Here is a 19976-nt window from a genome sequence, read left to right on the forward strand (position 1 = left end):
TTGTTACAGTGTACCATTTCACATCTCATATCCACAAAATCTGAATAAAACTAACCCTCCTCACCACATACAGTAAAAAGTAGATTGTTTGCCTTGTTTGCCTTGTGTCAACATTATTCTTATTTTCAAGCTATAAAAGATTTACTTGTAATCTATGATATTTTGTCTTGCTTCTAGCCAATGAAAAATCTTTATGCGGATGACGGCTCACCTCTTCAGCCACGGTTAGGCCCATACTTCTCTGATGGACGGCGGCGTGTGGACTACGTGCTGGCATACCAAATCAAGAAACCCAGCAGCATTCGGCGCCCGTCCTCCAGGTTTGGCGACGGCAACTTTATCCGACGGCTTCGGCGAAGTCTGAGCATGAGAAGCAGCCGTGCCCCGCTGCAGCCAAAGGAAGACCCGGAGATTGCTGCCCAGAACCACTGCCCTGACAATAGTGAGCATGACAAGCGCAGTAAACGGCAGGAGTTTGAGGAACACCTCCTAGAGATGGGGCTGGAGCTGGAAAAGGAGGAACGGGTGAGAACTGAATATGTTGTGATACTTTGACACTTCACCTATTAGCCACTGTTGCTCTTAAAATTATTTTTTTTAAAGCAATGGCTCCTTGCTGAAAGACTAACTCTAAAGGGTCAAGGCAAGACAGTCTGTGATTCAGCCCTCACCTTGTAAAAGAAGCAACATTGTCCTTGAATTGCAGTGTAGATCTGACTGCTTCAAAGCCACACGTCCACTTCTTTTATACAGTCTTTGATTCTAACCTCAACCTCTTTGGCTGCTTAGCTTGCATACTACGAATGTACAGTAAAGCTCACAAAGTGAACAGTAAGTTTTCAATTTTACCATGAGAAAAAAACTTATAGCATGAGAACAAACCATGTCTTGCAAATGCTAAGCTATCTCGGCTAACACTTTTGGATGGAGTAGCAGGAGTAGAAACTTCCCCAAATCCAATTATTAGCAGGACAGAGCCGCTAATGTTAAGCTGACATTTGATGGCATCCAGGACCGGCTTCTACACTGTTTAAAAATACCAGACAGTCAATGTGATAGTTCTGAATGGGACTTTATATTAACCCTCACAAGCTAATGATTGAATGATTGATGATTGGTTAATACAATGCACCTTGTCCTTGGAGGCAACACACTTGATTACTGCTGTAGGTAGTCAATGTAGTTAGCTGGACAATCTAATGTTTGTGACTTATGCTTTATATTTTATGTAGAGTTCTCATCTGTGTGTGTGATTTGGTTGAAATTGTTAACTTTTAGCTTAATAAACAAATGAACAGTACCGCTTCAACAGCTGTATGTATGTTTGAGATGTTGAGAAAGCTGATCCATTCTAAAAATAAAAAAAAAGCTCAAGCATGGTTAAGAAAAGGCAGATGACATGACAGATTCAGGTTATGTGAGTGATAGTGACAACCTGAGGGTGACAGTCTAATAGGACTAGATACCCTGGGAATTTGAATGCATGTGAAAGAGATTTGAATTTAATTTCCATTTCATTGTCTCCTCAGTGTCAATGCATTTTGAGTTGATAACTCATTTTCCTTAAAATATCAATATGTCACCCTGCTATTATCAGTGTAATAGCAGGGTTTTGCTGTCAAGAGTGCCAAACATTGACCAAGCAATGAATTGTTGTCTGATTCAATATGTGTGTCCATTTGAATAAATAAAAATAGTTGATTATGTTGTACATATGGGCTCAGCTTGATGATAGGATTCAATGTGTGATGCTGTGCACAGTCAGTAACAGAAGGTGCCCAGTAAGGTTAATGAGCCTTTATCTGTGTATGACACCTATAAAGAAAAATAGACGTACTAAGAAGATATCAAACAACTATCAGTAAAAAGAAGCAATAATTTAATCTCTAAGAAAAAAAAACGGTTTTGCACTTAATTCCAGGGCATATTGAATGTCTGTTTTATAATTTTATTTTAATAACATGAAACAGAATGAGTTTTCTCATTTCCTTTAAAGCTGCCGATGAAAGACACAATTCAGGCAGTTTACTGGATTTGTTAATAACCTCCTGACTGGATGCTTATGTTAATATAAACACAAAATATGTTTGGATTTTATTAAGAAAAAGAACATTGATCTAAGAAGTATCTGATAACACTCAGATAAATGTTTTTTTAGTCAATCCACATCTTTGAACTGACTCCAGAACATCACTTAACATTTATTTTTTATATTTGAACTCATCTAAACGTGGATGTTTGGTAGGCTATATTCCCGGTAGCTCTTGCACAATGCTGTGTGTTTGATAACGATGGTGGACCCATGAACACAAGGACATTTGTTTTCATTAATGGCGATCCAGAGCTGTTTGTCATTTCTCAGTTTTCTGTCGAAAAGACAAATGGGGTTAAATTGACTCTTCACACAGTGAATCTTCCATTAAAAACTGCATGAGCAAACCTATGACATAACATAGTCTGATTCTTAATATGTTCTGAAAAAGGCTTTTAGCAACTCACAGTGTCACATGATGTCACTCTTAATGACATGAGTGTGGGCAAAAGTTTGAGGACGGTATAATATGGAGGGCTTTGGAGGCATGATGATGACAATTATAGATTTGCCAGCGGGGGGTGGGGGGGTGGTGGGGGTGCTGGGGATGTTTAGGGAGAGATAGCAGGTCAACAGCGGATGCCAAATAGAAGTGGTGGACATCATCTGAATGCTGGGAACCCGAAGTGTGTAAGGGCTTAGGACATTATGATAGAGGTTATACAATTGCCATTTCCATGCTCAACTGTATCTCATAACTTGTTGCAGCAATTTTTTGGTTGTTTAAATGTTTAAAATCCCTCGAAAATAACAGAGCACTTCCCCTTATTATCAATGTTCAATCAAAGTTTCATGAGGCTGTGATTATTCTTGAGGTCACAGCAGTTAATTTAATACAATGAGGTTTGAAGTTTCAAAAAGTGCTCTTACTGCAATGAAATACATCATCAATACAACAAGACTCATTGAATCCACAAGACTCTCAGTGTTACAGTCAAACCCTATTTATGCATTTCCAAGACTGATGACCATACAGTCAAAGAGTGAGCATGTCTGTAAAGGGCAGATTTGTGGGTACCCATAGAGCCCATTTTCATTCAGATATCTTGAGGTCAGAGGTCAGGCGACCCCTTTGAAAATGGCCGTGCGAGTTTTTCTCTCTACAAGGGAAGCTCTAACTTAACACAAGTCTCATTAACAGAGGAAATCAGTAAGATAATTACTAATAACATTGTAACTTTAGGGTATACATATGTGGACTGCTAATGACTCATTACAGGAGGAAAAAGTAATCTTTTTGTTGTTCTGCACAAATTCAACTGATATAGCAAACAAGGTTAAATGAAAGTGAAACTCCTGGGTAAAGTTAAAATCACTCCTCTTTTTCTTCATAACACTACAACAAACACAAAATTACAATTCCAGCTACAGACATATGTTAAGTTATAGTTACATTTAATGTCCTTCGTGTTTTTGTGCAAGTACTACACATTGCGTGGGATTGTATAGGATTTAAAAACTGCAATATAGTTGTAACTTTGAGTTACAGAAGCATCCATTTCATTCAAATACACACAACCACTGTTCCTAATATAAACTGAGAGCAAATTAATAACAGGAGATCTCATTAGCTAACACAAGTATTTTTAATGAATCATAAATCCATTAAATGAAATGAGTAATTGTCATGCACTCATAATGGCTGTTTTTCAAATACACATGAACCCCATTTGTCTAATTCCCGTTAGTACTTAATTAATCTTCACTATAACGTTCTTGCTGCAACAACATTTGTTCACAACAGTTTAACATCATCAGTTATTGCTAACAGTCATCACACAGAAAAAACATTTTCATTTTAGATTGAAATACATGGTAAATCTCTGTGATGTGTACAGTTAGTCAGCTAGTTTGAATTGGTTGTTATGTATTTCTGTATCCAGACAGGTCAGTGTGCCGAGCTGGAGGGTGTGAAGTGAGTCTGGCAGTGTTTGAGTGGTTTTACATAACAATAAAGGCTGCAGAGACAAGCCCATATGCAGCAATAAAGATGTGAGCTTGTGCTAAAATGGACGCAGAGGGTTTTCTCTGGGATACTACGAGACAGAAGAAATCTAACTAAAGAGCAACATGCTGCTCTGTCAGCTGGAATGTTTGTTCCCGTATGTCAACCAAATGTGAACTGTTCATAGATGCTTCAAACATTTTGAAAAACCATGATTTTTCTGCAGTGGGTTCATAGAGAGTAATATCTAAATTTTTGTTAATTTTTCAGAATACAATCCCTGGAATCGGCTTCTTGAAGATCCATGCTCCTTGGAACGTTCTGTGTCGAGAGGCTGAGTTCATGAAGCTCAAGATGCCAACAAAGAAGGTACCCCGCCCATCAGTAAAATGTCCATTTGTCAAATGCACATTTCCCGTAGCTTTTTCTTGTCGTGAGGATGATTCAACTGGCTCTCAAAGCTGCACTGCTGAGTGCTGACAAATGACAAATGATGAATGTTTCCTGTTCCTCTGTCTTTTGCATTTATCTAGCTTCATAACACCCCAGTGAGGCCAGTTTGTGCTGACAGTTCATACAGGCCATGTAATGAGATTTTGATTAAAATCAAATGGGAATATAAAGATAGATAAATAACCTGTTATAAAATAGAACAAAAACCTCACTTGGAAAAATCAGAGGTATTGGATATTGGCACACACAAAAAATAGCAGCTGATTCGGTCCAAAAATACCAACTACACTGTGTGAGCCCTACCATAGATGGTTCAAACTATATCTAATAGCAACATCAGCAGTCAGGATTTACACCTATAGCATGTTGTCACTTTAAGGACTAGTTTTTAGTGGGGTTTTTTAAGTGAAGTTGGATGACATAGTCAGTGTATCCATCTTATTTTACAATACAGAAGTAAACAGTTGGTCGTACTTCCAGTTTTTGGGCTGTACGTCAGTTTCCTTTAACAGAGCTAACTAGCTGTAACAGTTTATTTTAACAATGTTTTAGACGCACTTCCAAAATTCTACGGAAATTGAAAAGGCAGGTTGTTTTCACAACCTCAAACGAGTGGGAGGACGACATGAAGAAGTGGCCTGTAATGTAAGAAAGCTCTATGATGGACAACTACAAAAGCATATATGATAAAGTTTGCAAGGCATTAATACAGAAAATCAAGCTCTATTGACTCTATTGCTACACAGTGGCAAACATATTTTAGCTACCTAAAGAAAAGAAATATAACCTGTATTTAGAATATTTTCATTTCACCTTGCCGTCAGCAGCCCCTTATAATGGGGAACTGAAACCGTTATATCCATCTCTCCTCTCTTCAAAGCCACCAGACTCCTCTGATAGAAATAGTAATTTAATCTTGCAGTCCATAATACAATGACTATGGATCATAAAACCCCACTTCCAAAATCCGAACAATCCCTTTAATAATACACTAAATTATTTGAAGACTATACTTCAGGTAGATTTTAAGCAGTTCAAGTGATCCCAAGTCAGGTTCTCTTAAGGTTAGATAAGGTGTGCTTCAAACATTAGCCTATTTAAATGCTGACAAAACAGACAGTGCTGTTTTCCAGAACCCAGAAGAGATTCCTGCTTACTGTCCACGCTCAAACCCTTCAAGGCTCTCAAAGTAGAGCCTTTAGCTTTCAGGCTCTACTTACGCAAAAACTGAAAGATAACCTCTACTTTCTGGTCACATCTTAATGCTGTACTAATATGTCAGATCACAGACAGGACATTTCAAGGTTAAGAAACATTTTGATGTTGAAGAGAACACCCTGTTCCAATATAGGATGATAACATGCAGTCCCTTGGTTTCCAACTAAATGTGGTTCTTTTGCCTCCTCTGCAGATTTACAACGTGAAACAAGGCAGTAATGTTGTGGAGAAGATCCGACAATTCATTCACAAAGTCACAGCTCCTCTCCATCCAAAAATAGACGCCAGCCAGCCACAAAACGTCAAATCTCTCTCCCACCCTTTCTCCAGAGAGAAGCAGCATCTGTGAGTAAATCTCTGCTGTGAAGTCAGTGAGTCTAATGCCCCTTTTTGACCAAAGCATTTCCAGGGCTGGTTCAGAGCTAGTGCCTAATCTTGAACTAGTTCCTCGATTTTTGACTGCCAAAGAACCGGCTTTCATCCAGGAAAACTGGTTCCAGAGAGGCACCAACTCTTTGCTGGTCTCAAACCATGAACGGCTCTTATGCCAGGGGCTGGTGGCGGGATTATCTGACCAATAAGACCATCAATAGCGTGTATTTGATTTTTTAAAAGTGCCATAAAATCATTGCTTATTAAAAAAGCAATCAAAAATGCTTTGATTAATACTGGTATCAGACCTGCAGATCGATTTATTTACTGTAATACAAACGGATATAATTGTCACCTGAAAAATTAAGATCTTTCTGTATTTCTTTCCACAATTAACTGAAACAATACACATTTATTAAGTAGGCCTAGCTTAGGGGAAGCTATGCTCGTGCCAATTCTGCCAATTTTGCTTCACTGATCAGTTTCATGATGAATGCTGTGACCTTTGGACTCAGTAAAATGCTGCAGTTTAATATTATGGATCACACATGTACAATGGATCAACACAATCACACCCACACTATCAAATACAGTGTATTGATCATAGTAACAATACATCAAAGCACATGTCCAAATCACATTTGTCTTTTTTTTTCTTCTTTTCTTTTAAGCTACAATAATCAACATTTGTATGTTAACAATGGGTCACATGACAATGAGTAATGTGAAAGGGGTTTATGGAGTTTTTAGCCCCTTTCAGCTCATTGTTTTGGTTTTACAGCCACATAAAAGCTGATAAACCCCCTGTACACCACTTGCTCAGCAGCATACAGTTAGAGACTAGCTGGTGGACAATGTGGAGCTTTTAGCAGCTAAATAGCCTGTTAATCTTAGGAACCCCAAAAAACACAACTTGACGTGAATGCCAATGTTGTTCTGTGTATGATATATAAAATAGCCAACTGTTAAGACAGTAGGTCATTAAAACGCTGCTTGTTCAGCTGCACCCAAGTGGCCAAAAAAACAGTTCAGATTTAAAATGTGGATATCAAAGAAAGTAACCTGGATGTGGTGAAACACACAATGAAATCTCTACGTAGATGATTCAATGTTAGATAGGATAGATAGGTAGGTTGGTGTGCTCAGAGTCAGAGTTTAGTGGTAAGACACAGAAATCATACAATGGAGCTAAATATTACTGAGCACAGACAAAGCAAACAAAGACAAAATATGCATATTTAGATAAGAAAATCACCCCCAAAATAACACAATAATCACAGTGCAGTAATATATCCTAAAGCAAAACAAAAATGTATCTCTAGCTGTTGGATATAAGTTGTTTTTTGTGTGATTGTAAGACACTTGTGCAAAAAGCAACTGATACAGAACAGCAAATTAAAAATCTAAAAGAAAAAACAATTTGTTTTTTTCAAAATGTTTTTCCTTCATGTTTCATGTTGTTACACCTCAAACCGAAGAACAAACCGAAGCAGTTTTACCCACACAGACAGCATGGAGAGGTGACAACCACAGAGGTGTAAATTGGACTAAGAAATCAACAGCATGGCAGGAATGCTGAAGCGTGACGCTTTCTTGCTGCATTCTGCTGAAGCTCCCACCCCTCAGCTCTCTCTCTCGCCTGAGGAGACGAACAGAGAGACAGAATCATTAAACTCATTTACATTTTCTCAACAATGAGTTGGGGGATTTTGGAAATCGCAAAATAAAGCATTTAGCCCGACTAACTGGATTAAATAGAGACAGAAGTCATGACTTCACTGACGTGTCCTGTTCAGTCCCAACCGGTAAAAAACACTTTCAAAGGCAACGATTAGAGGAGAAGAATATCTTAACATAAACGTCAGCCTTTTGGGATGTATGGAGGAGAGAGTGGGCAGCGGGCAGCTATATTTACAGCTCTGACTAACAGTCAGCAGGAGCTCTCCCTCCACATCTTCTCCATCACTTAGCCTTCATCATTTCTGAATACACTTCACACCAGATCCCTGAGACTAAGTTACATATTGCAGCGTAAAGAGGCTTTAAAACACATTAACTCAATCTCACATGCTGTTTAATGCGTTTACATTTAGACTAGTCTTGAACTGAACTATGTCTGTTTCTGAGAGAATATTCAAATGACTCCAGGACAAAATAAAAGATTAAATAACCCCCTAGGTTTAATTTCAGATGAATGCTGCCTCAGTGGAGGCACAAGCAGCACTTGGACTGTTTCAGTGCAGACCAACAAGTACCAGCAGTGACACAACTGACTGACAGGAGCTGCCCACTCAGTCAATTTGATGAAATGCTTCAGTGCATACACTTCCAAGGGTTTCCAAGAGTTATGCTCACATGTACTGAGTCTTACATGAATAAGTAACTTTATGTGAGGTTACTGTAACAACAGGAGCTAAAGGTAAAGATTGTTGTGTTATCAAGTGAGTTAGGGACATGCAAGTAGAGGCAAGTACCTGTGCTTTCAAATCGAAGCTCCTACAAGTATTAATTCCTTCATTTTAATATTTTATGTTATCACATCCATTGTTAATTCAAGCACATACTCACCGTGACAAATTTGAGGCTCTGCAGAGGCAAAAGAGGTTTGAGGTGGAACCCAAAGCCACTTGGCTAATATTTAGGTTAACATATCTCTCATGAATAAAAACTATGTTTATTCCATGACTAAGATGTGACGTCATTATATTTTAATATTATTATGTTTAACCCTTTAATAACGTCTCTGGATAACTCTGCACCTTCAATATCCATTGTATGCTTGTTCTGCTACTGACAGGCTCAGATTGTTATTAATCACAACCTCATGAAACTTTACAGACCTAGGACTTCAGAGGATGGATGGCTTTCTAGGTACAGCATATTAACAGGGTTTCTCTGCAGTTAAAAGTTGAGGTTCCTGACATCCAACCGCCGAAAAATGCAACTATTGTCGAAAGTTTTTGATACCAAATCACATCATGGATTTTTCTATGGTGTCTGATGTGGTATTTCGGAGGGATTTTTGATCATTATCAATTCTCGAATGGCAAAAATAGGTTAAATCTAGCAAAAATCTGTATGTAACAAATGTAACAACACAAAAATTGCTGCAACAAGAGGAGATATTATTGAATTAGTAATTGCCATCATATGCTCCCATCATAACATGCTAAGCCCTTATACACTCTAAGCCTTTAACATTTGAATAGGTGCCCAAACAAAACACAACATTTATCACAGATTAATAACTAGGAAAACCTTGAAACATAATGCTAAATTGCATCTCAAATTAATGTTCAGCAGGTTTCAGCTTTCAGATGATGTACACTACTTATCTGTGGCATGTACTGTTGAGCTGATATCCAACCCCACCAGAAAAAGACAACAGCAGGGAGGAGTGTAGTGGGAGAGGTTAACTGCTCAATAACATCATTAGCAGGAGACGGGATTGGCTGGTTGAGCCAACAAAGAATTATAGAGATTCCTGCACCTTTTCCCATCTTTATCTTGTTGTTGTGAAATAGCAGCCTCCATTTTAGTGATTCGTAACGTCAAAACCTTTTTATTGAACCTGTTTAAGAACACACATCATGTGACTTCACTGTTATTGTACTTTTGGCTCTCTTTGCAGAGATCTTGTGACGGCAAATCGTCTGAGTTCATTGTGTGCTAGGTGGACAGCAAAAGCCACTTCAGCATAATATGAACAACATAAGTGTGCATCAAAATATTTAACTTTCTTTCCACTATCTCTCATAATAGTGTAAATATGTTACTCTCAGTCTGCACTCTGCGACTAACATTACACCTGTTTTCTTCTTTGTTGCCAGATTCGATATGTCTGATAGGGACAAGTTCTTTGACAGCAAGACCAGGACCTCTATAGTAAGTACTGGTTTTAGTAAATGACTGGTTGGAAGGTGTTAAATTCAGCACAGTGACAGATGTGTATGATTACAGGTTACAGTTATAGGTGTTGTCACCATAGACAGATGTACTACATCTAGAAACAAAGACATTACACCCTGTGCTCCATGTTGGGCACTTTCCTCCAATGAGAGCGCTTACTTTAATTTGACTTGTCAAATTAAACGAAAATGAAAATCGAATACATTCTGTGAATCCGTGTCTGCTGCATTGACGTACACTCCTACACACCTTGCAGTGCTTGACTAATGACAGGGTAATGTGATTGACTTCTCATTACTGGATGGAGCTCCTCAATCAGCGGACGCTGGCTTCCAGCTGAGCCTCAGTTCTCATCAATAGACTTCTGTGTTTTAGATGGAGCTCAGCAGCAGAGGACAGATGAACACAACTGCTGCAATTTCACCTCTGCTGTTATATAACTGAAACCCATTAAGTTAAAAATTAGCTTTTCATTTTTTCTTGTATTGTCAGGTCTATGAGGTGGTGAAGAGGGCGAAAATCATAACAACCAAATACGACATGGGTAAGACTTCTGCCTGTATCTCTAATAAAGGAGAATAATCAATAAGCAATTAATGTGGGTGCTTATTTAATCAGAGTGTGATTACCATCACAGAAGCATGCAGAGTGTGCTGTCGTCTTCTCTCCTAATGGTTGAATTAGCTAGAAATGGATGAATGAGTATTGATTTTATCGACAATCTGAGCTGAAATTAAGTTCCTCCTGACTCGAAACATTTGGGGTTCATGCTACACAGTGTAATGTTGACTTCAGGTGACTGCTGACTGGTGAGATGATTGAGCCAGAAGTAAATTCAACGGTTCATGTCACAAGCTGTGTTTCTATCAAACAATTTGGATACGCATTTTTACAGATTTGCATGAGAAAACTTGATAGAAACACCAAAATTCCATAAAAATGGTTTGAAAATGTGCACACATTTTTTTACGTTCGCTTGAGGTGGTTTTTGTCTTTTTCGAAAATTTGAACTAATGACTGCTCAGCTGTTTCCTCTGACATGAAAGAACAAATATATGTTGCCCAATTGAATCTAATTTGCGCAGATATTTTCTCTCCTTTTTTTATTATTTTTTCTTTCTTGCTCAATCTCTTCTTCTTCTACTGTTTCCTTTCTCACATAATTTCTTCTTCTATTTAGCCTTCAGCAATACATTTCACTGCCATCTTCTGACCAAAGTACATTTATGCAGCTTTGTTTTTTTGCTCGACATTTGCCAGTTGAAGAAAAAATACTCAGGTTTGTAACCGGGGAAGAAAATGCAAAATAACTACCCTGAAATGATTTAAAGCTGGCTATAAAGTAAATATTATGGCTATATTATTGAAATAGTTTATCCGCTCCTTTTATCATTCATGCCAGACAGGCTCAGACACTCTGAGCTGTTTCGCAGGATGCAGTCTGGTGTGTGTGATGCAATATATCTCCATGTGATCTCCTTCTAATGTGATCAGTCCCAGGAACTCTTTCCCATGTCAGTTTATAGCTCATCGTCTGATGAATGCTGGTGAAATGTCATTTAACCAACATTTCATAATCTGGTTGTAAGTTACATAGATATTACAGCACCATGAGTGGAACTGATAGTAGCAAGTTTTCTTTGTTTTAAAGAATTATTCTGGTTTATCAAATTTTTTATAGTTTTGTTTTTGCCATTATTTCTATCAGTTATAAAAATGTTCTACTCACCAAGAGGAGTACAAACATGTCTGAGATCTGCGTACAAGAAAAAATAATGTGCGAGAAGCACGAGATGATCATACAATAAATTATCCCTAATTTATTTGGAGGTGAAAACAAAACAAACTGTAAATTCTCCTGGGTTAAAGTCCAACGTTTAGCAACATTTCAGGTGCAAGTTCTGATAAACTGAATTATCCTTTTAGGTATGTCTTCTGCTTCCTGTAGCTATAACAATCTGTATCTCTGTGTGTGCGTGTGTGTGTGTGTGTGTGTGTGTCTTGGATTATAATCCTATTTAATTTGTTTTTTTACAGGGCTCACTGGTCTGTTAGCCAGAGGTGCCTATACGGCTGCTTATCCTCTGCATGATGTGAGTAGCACCAGCCACCTCTTCCCTACTGATCTGAGCTCAGCTGATAAATTTCCATTTATTCACTGAGAGAATTATTCCAATTCAGTGAGTTTCTAATATGCAAATCACCAACAGCCTGTACTGTATAATTTATGTAACATAATTATAATTCTTATATAGAATTACTCTCAGGATTCTGATTTCGAAGGCCGATAATGTGGTAAATTAAAGTCATTATTCATTATGTGCATGACAAACAAAGTGGAACAAACTGTGTGTGGGTTTTTATGTGTGTACATGTGTTTATGTTACAGGGAGAAGTTGAGGGTGTGAATGCAGAGCCTAGTGACAGGAAGGTAAGAGGTGGAAGTCCATCAGTCAATAAACGGACTCAGATGTCACCACACCAACATTTACACTGATCAATCAGCCAAGAGAAAGAAATTCAACTTTATTTTCAATAAACCATCTCAAAATCCCTTTGTGTGGATATGGCAAAAATGCTGTCCTCTTATTGGTGCGTTTCAGCCAATCACTTGTTTTATCCTGTCCATGGACTTTGAAAGCTGACTTTGGCGCTATTTGCACAGAACTAATTACCTCAGGACCTCTAGTACTGTGTTATGTTTGCAAGGTTGTCTGTGATCTTAATCCTTTGCAAATGTGCCATGTCTGCGATTTGTCAAGTAAAAATACATGTGATAGATGTCATGTGATAATATTATACCTGTGCAAATCGGCACAAAATGAGGAGGCTCGTCTTGCTTCCTAGCATGGAGACCCATTTGCAGAAAGAACAAGCTTAAATCACACACCATTGATGTCATAATGTCAGTAAATTTGAGTAAAATACGGACTTTGCTGATTCTGTGCGAACGACATGGTCAGGTTTCTCAAATAAAGCCTGGATATCTCTGCTTTTACAAAAGTGACAATTAAAATAATAATTCATTTTCACCACAAATTACCTGCAATCAGTACATTATTTAAATCATAGAAAAGGTAATAAAAAACATTTTAAAAAGGCTGAAGATACCCTGGTATGATATGCATGCTTTAAATGAGCATGCGATGGCTTGTCCTCTTCTTCATCCTGAAAACAGCACAACAGTAAAATATCTGAGACTGGTCTCCCCTCAAAAACCACAATGTAAGGCAGGAAAATACAACTCTTATTTAAATTTTGACTGTCCTCCGCCGTCATCTTGCTGACCGAGCAGTAATGATTGACACCAGGAGAACAGGGTTCGTGTCCTGTGTGAACACAAAAGTAACTTTTTACGTAACTTACGCTTTTTACCTAACTTCTGTGGCTCACGTCATCCTCACAACTACTTCACGTCCGGCATTTATGTACATTTATTTACTGTTTAAACTGTCTTTTATAACGCCTTACCAAGAAGAGTTTGCCCTAAACCAGGGTCAGTGGTTTTGTGGCCTAAATCCACAGATTCTGCAGCCTGTACGGCCATGAGCTGCAAAACGCTCATTTTGACAAACGCTCATATGTGTCGTTATGGTTGGCATTGACAAATGTTCTATTATGTTTGAGATCTTTTTGCAATATCTATATGTGACTGGAAGTTGCCGCTCAATGAGTTATACCATTAGAGATATTTTAAAACAATGAGTAACCAAGAATGATGGACTGACACTCTAACATGACAGCCTTTACCTCCTACTGTACAAGAATAAAATTAACCAGGCAAGAAAATAAGCGCTCATGCTGAGTCTGAAGTCATCTCCTCCCCTGCTAACACTCTCCATAATTATACTGTAGGCTGTGTGTCACTAAGGCAACAGCCTAATAATTCCCCCTCTGTTGTTCTCAAGCATCAGAAAAGCTCAGAGCTTTTGAGTGCTTTCACAGCAGCATACTTCAATATACATCACAATGCAACTTATACATGTGCATAGACGTGTTTAAGAAATGGCTTTTCCTTGGCTGTAGAACTGCTGAGTCTGAGTCCCAAGGCTTAGTCTGCTGTGATTTGCCATCTGAACGCTCCTCTGGGCCTTTCTCCTGTGATTAAAAGCCTTCATTTGTTGCTGCTCTGCCTGCGAATGGACTGTGACTGTGTGTGAAAGGCGTTTCACAGTGATTTATGTGCTCTTTGGCTTCTATGAGGAACAGAGCGCAGATATAACCAGCTGTTTGATGATCATTGTAAAGACTGAAACTGTACAGCAGTGATTAGCATATAAATCACAATGGGAAATACGCACATGCACGCAGCCAAGCACACAGATCAGTGTGTTGTGTGTTGAACATTTCTCACATAAAGCATCCTTGGGTTTCTAGAAAAGCACTATATACATTGAAGTAAATAAATGGATGTAAATACACACAACACCCCTCCTCCGCTCCCTCCACTGGCTACCAGTGGCTGCGCGGATACGCTTCAAGACTCTAGCTCTGGCGTACTCTGCTGCTAATGGTTCAGGTCCTACTTACATCCAGGACCTTGTTAAACTCTACACCCCTGCTCGTCCTCTACGCTCTGCATCAGCCAAACAGCTGGCGACTCCCACCCTGCGTGGGTCAACTCGCCTCAAAACCTTTTCCAGACTTTTCTCTGTCCTGGCTCCCAAATGGTGGAACGAGCTCCCCACCGACATCAGGACCTCAGACAGCCTGGACATCTTCCGCCGCAGGCTGAAGACCTATCTCTTCCAACAATACCTCGGCTAAGTCATGGTCACCTAACAGATATATATATAAAAAAAAAAAAAAAGCTCTTATTCTTTTCTCTTCTTTTCATCTTTAACATATAGCACTCCTTAGCAATGACAGTTAGCTCTTAAAGTTATGTACTTACTCGATTCCTGTGGTCTATGTCTAGTACCATCAGGTTGAATGCACTTATTGTAAGTCGCTTTGGACAAAAGCGTCTGCTAAATGCCATGTTATGTAATGTAATGTACCGGAAGTGAAGTAGTTATGAGGGTGACGTGAGCCATAGAAGTTACAAATAAGTTGTTTACTTCTGTTTTCACACAGTACACAAACTGTTCTCTTACATGAAAGTCCACCATTTGTTTGTACCGAAATGTGAGTAGTATTTTGCTGCATGTAAAAACCTTATATTGACATTTTTGAGGGGAGACCAGTATCAGAAAAGCATTTAAAAAAAAAGACAAGTGCAGACTTGGTGAAAGAGATTTGTCATGTTGAATGATTTATAGAACAATTTCTGAATGTCAGACCACAAGTGATTTAGTGTGTAATTTGGATCATCTCCACATCATATCAGTCAACATACCATCCCTTTACTGGCAGTTCCAGCATGCTGCAGCTTATGTTAACTTAATGGATGCTTGGATTGGGTTCAGTACACTCAATTCAGAACCTTGAATTGGATTAGCTTGGTTGTGAGTTCCTGGGGCATCTTTTTTAAAGATTAGTAAGATCCAACTCCATTCCCTCACTGTGAATGACATAATGAGGTATGCCCCCCAAATCAGCCTGAGGTCACACGCAGCTTTGTCTGAGCATCTTCTACTCTCATCCTTTCTTTCTAAAATAACTATTGCAACAACAAACACTTTTATGCACAATTACACAATAATCCTGACTGATGATCCTGAATGATCCTGATATTTTTTCACCTGCCAAAACATTTTTTCTCACCTGTTTTCACAGATGAAAAAAAGTAAGTAGCAAAGATTCTGGCCAAACTTTCTTCCCATATTTCACAATAAATCAGGAATTTAGAAGCACATGTGTATTAAATAATACAAATAATAGCTGCATTGCATTTAGTCGTACCCTGGTATTGCATGTGAGGTCATGGCCAATGTTAATGTCATTACTTTACCTGTGTTTTTTCTGCTATGACATGTCAGAAAGGTCTATACTGGGCTATTAGAAATAGGGCAACACAGTATTTTACAACCCAGATTCCAAAAAAAGTTGGGGCGCTGTGAAACCGTAAATAAAAATATAATGCAATGATTAGCAAATCCTATGGCGCTCCAAATTTGAGGAATTTTGGTTTTATTTTTCATTTAAGATTAAGATTAAGATTAAGATTCCCTTATTTGTCTAACAAATTCAACCTCAGCATTTAACCAATCATTTACACACCAGTGAACACATGCTTAGGAACAGTGGGCAGCACATGTATGTGCCTGGGAGCAGTGGGGGGTTAGATGCTCAAGGGCACTTCAGTCATGACCTGTCAGTCCTGGGATTCAACGCTCTGGTCCGAAGCCCAACTCTCTAACCTCTAGACCACGGACTGCCCTACACAGCATCCAAACTTTTCTGGAAATGGGGTTGTATGATAGTCTGCCCACAACAATGGATTGTTTCTCATTAGAAAGAGCTTGCTGGAGTGGAATGTGGTCTCCATAAAATAAATGCTGATTTGTTGCTCAGCCGGCAGGATTGTTTCTGAATGCATTGATTTCCTGTCAGCCATCATCTCATTTGGAAGTGTGACCAGATAACTGTTGTGGTCTCACTGTGCACCACAAACTTGGCACTGCTGCCTGAGAAAGCATATGTTCCTATGAATATGCTGCATCTGTTGATTTATATTAGATATGCAAATATGATTGTAAGTGTATTTGCATCTACAGTGTAATTATTGCATCATAGAACTGGTTGTGATACATTTTAATGCATAATATTATAATTCATAAAATAAAAGCCATGTGGTCAAACAATATCTGATGACCACCAAAAACAAGAAAGCACAATTAACCTCACTGTGGCCCAGAAAAAAGCCACATCTCTCAGTGGTGAAAATAGCAAAGTGGGAGGTAATTAGAGGGTAGAAGCACTCTTTTCTATAGGAGAATATATATGGATTTATCAAGCCAAACCGGTGAACACAGGAGGAATATTTTATATATCAACAACTGTCTCTAATATAATCGATGAGAATTTACAGTAATGATTGATTCCTGCTTCTCTCCACAGCTGCTGTATGAGGAGTGGGCCAGCTACAGTGTCTTCTACAAGTACCAGCCTATAGGACTCATCAGGTCAGATCAATAGCAGTGCTCTTGTCACACCAGCAGGTGAAAAACAGATGCTGTGCAGACCTCATATGTCTGTCATGGCCGATGCTCTCACAGCAGCATTCACTGACTTCACCAGCCTGCAGGCAAAAAGACAGCCGAGGACTCTCACAAGCAGATTGATGCTCCACTGAAGCATGAGGCTTTTTCTACAGCAACAATAGTCATGTGCTGTGCTGAATGTGGTCCAGGAAAGAGACTGTGAATATGAGCTCAATCTGATGTAGTGTCTTATCAAACACACTGCTCAGGGACGGCAGAACTGATGCTCCTCAAATCATCATGTCAGTGTCTTCATTGATATTATAATGATGTTGTGTGCAGGATTGCTGCAGAAAGTGAGTTGGTTGAGGAAGTGAGAGGTTGATGGAAAAATGATTTACTGCACCCACCAACAGCAAGAAGGGGCAAATCTTAAAGAATGTGGCTTTAACCCTCTCAGCCCCAAGCAGTTTCAGAGCATTTGTTCCTGTTCCATTAACTCACTGTGGCCTTGATTTTCACAGCAGTATATAAGTCCTGCACCTCTTTGGAAACAACAAAATCATGGCTAACTAAACAATTGCACATGCAGTATAAAACAGTTATAATGCCAAAACTCAATAAATGAAGGAGCTGAGTAATCTACAAATCCATATATACAGCATTTTTCCAAGTGCCCACAAGTGTCACCAACACTGTCCTCCTTCTCTGCTCTGTGTAAACTTTACTTTATTATAATTCAGTCAAAGATTCCCTGACTTTTTACTATGTGACAGATCATGGCTTCCTTGTTACATTGAGGAGCACAGTCAGTGTCAATGTTTAAGACATGCTTTAGTGATTTAATGGAATATCACTATTTTTAACTATAATTTGGTTACAGCTAACATATGTGTTCATCACATGAGTCAAGAAGGTAAAAATCCTGCATAAGGTCCCTTTTTTTACAGTCTCTATATTGTTTAAATTTGGCGTTTTTTATAGAGAAGATGCTTTTCAAACCCACCGGTGGGTTTTGGGATTCAGATGGATAGATAACATTATCTGATCATTTTGACCTCACTTGTTAAGGGTATGGTATTATGATAGTATGGTATCACAGTAAGTCTGACAGTGATGTTGACCTTTGGTATCTCCTACCACAGGAAGTATTTTGGGGAGAAGGTTGGACTCTACTTTGCCTGGTTAGGAGTCTACACACAGATGCTGATCCCTGCAGCCATCGTTGGAGTCATTGTGTTCCTCTATGGCTGTGCCACTGTTGATGATAACATACCAAGGTACACAACACACACACACACACACACACACACACACACACACACACACACTGACAAATATTTCCCCATGCATGTGTTTTTTATCTTCTAACTGACCTTTAAAATATTTTTTGCCTTTTTTAGCCCAAAACCAAAAAATCTTCTTCTTTGTCTCTTTATCCAGAAGCTGCTCTTAATTTCTGTTTAATAATTTTGCAGTTGCACAAATCACAAATCTCCTTACATCAATGTGTATTTTCATCACTGAGGTACATTTCAAACTGTGTCATGCAAAGTGAAGTGGTAGCACTGACTCGCTATACTGATCGAGAAGAATACAGAGTTGTTAATGTGATCTTAGATCTATTCTTTATCTCTAATCTTTTAAAGGGACAGCTGCTTGTGTTGCTCAAAACAACAACAAAAACACATTTACAATTCTCAACAGCAATGTATTTTTCCCGGTATGACTACTACTACTTGACTACTCAAGATAATCCACACACCTTGTTGTGAGCAGTGTGATGTAGGGACTAAACTACAATAGAAAAAGATAGTTCCTCCATGAAACTGCTGACAACAAGTTGGGCTTGTTAAGAATGTTTTGCTGGTGGTATGAAGCTCAATTATAAACAGCAGGCTTAGACCACACCCGTAGAAACACACACTAAAGTTTTCAGTATATTGCAACACCAAGTCATTAGAGACTTTACATGAAGAGAGAATATCAATTAGTGTTTGGCAACATGATAATACAGTATATTTCATAAGGCAATAGAAGCAGTAGCGTCATGGTGATAGGCCCCGGTGCAAATATTTTTTTGTCAGCCCACCCCCGCCCTAAACACAAGCGCACACAAACAAGCGCTTGGACAAACACATGCACAGACACTCGAGAGAACTGCTATTGTCACCATCAGGGGCTACAGTGGGCCATGATGTGTCATGACAGATATCAAGGGGATTGGACAAATTTTAATTTCCTCCTCCCATACCAGCCACTCACTTTTTCTTCCTTCATGAGCCCTGATGGCGTCTGGGCCCCCCGGTGCAGCTGCACCGGTTTCAACATCGATATTTAAGCCACTGAATAGAAGCTGTATTTACTGTGGCAGATCTGGCTTTAATACTATATCTCTGGGGGTGTTGGGCCATAATGCAAAACAGTGTCGCTTTTGAGTGTCAACAACTTTCACACCACACCAAAGCACGTGTCTACATTGGTTCCGTCTCATCTGCAAATTTAAACATGTCTGGCAGAAGAGGAACAGCCAAACTTTCTGTGCAGTGTGTGGCAGTAAATTTACAGTGTAGGTTACAGTTTTCCCATGAAAAACACTGAAGCTCCTCAAAACCAAAGACGTTCCTGTCTTGTGAGCAGAGTGTGCTGTTTTCTGTGCAGACAACATACTTTAGGTTGCAATATCTAGATAAAGATAAGATATTTACAGCATAAATAAACGTTCCAAGTCGTGTCATGAGACCTAAGCCTGCACAGAGCTGGTGCAGACAGCTGTATGGAGTATAATGAAAGCAACTGCTGTGTGAGACGTGCAAGTGAAAATACTGGCAGTCGAACAGTGGGTCAGGAAACTAAACTACATATGTCACTGTCACTGTCAGTTATAGAGACAGAGCGCAAT

General features: G+C 38.9%; 1 protein-coding gene across 1 annotated transcript in view; it reads left to right on the top strand.

Annotated features, from left to right (window-relative positions):
* Nucleotides 1–19976, top strand: part of LOC131985473 (anoctamin-1-like) — a 77976-nt gene that overhangs the window by 26277 nt on the left and 31723 nt on the right. Inside the window, exons 3-11 of the mRNA XM_059350605.1 lie at nucleotides 178–525; nucleotides 4308–4406; nucleotides 5902–6053; nucleotides 9911–9965; nucleotides 10482–10533; nucleotides 12027–12082; nucleotides 12379–12420; nucleotides 16992–17056; nucleotides 18220–18354. Coding sequence (XP_059206588.1) covers nucleotides 178–525; nucleotides 4308–4406; nucleotides 5902–6053; nucleotides 9911–9965; nucleotides 10482–10533; nucleotides 12027–12082; nucleotides 12379–12420; nucleotides 16992–17056; nucleotides 18220–18354 — 1004 coding nt within the window. The remainder of the gene's footprint in view (nucleotides 1–177; nucleotides 526–4307; nucleotides 4407–5901; nucleotides 6054–9910; nucleotides 9966–10481; nucleotides 10534–12026; nucleotides 12083–12378; nucleotides 12421–16991; nucleotides 17057–18219; nucleotides 18355–19976) is intronic.

The sequence above is a fragment of the Centropristis striata genome, chromosome 2 (assembly GCF_030273125.1).
Source record: "Centropristis striata isolate RG_2023a ecotype Rhode Island chromosome 2, C.striata_1.0, whole genome shotgun sequence".
NCBI lineage: Eukaryota > Metazoa > Chordata > Actinopteri > Perciformes > Serranidae > Centropristis > Centropristis striata.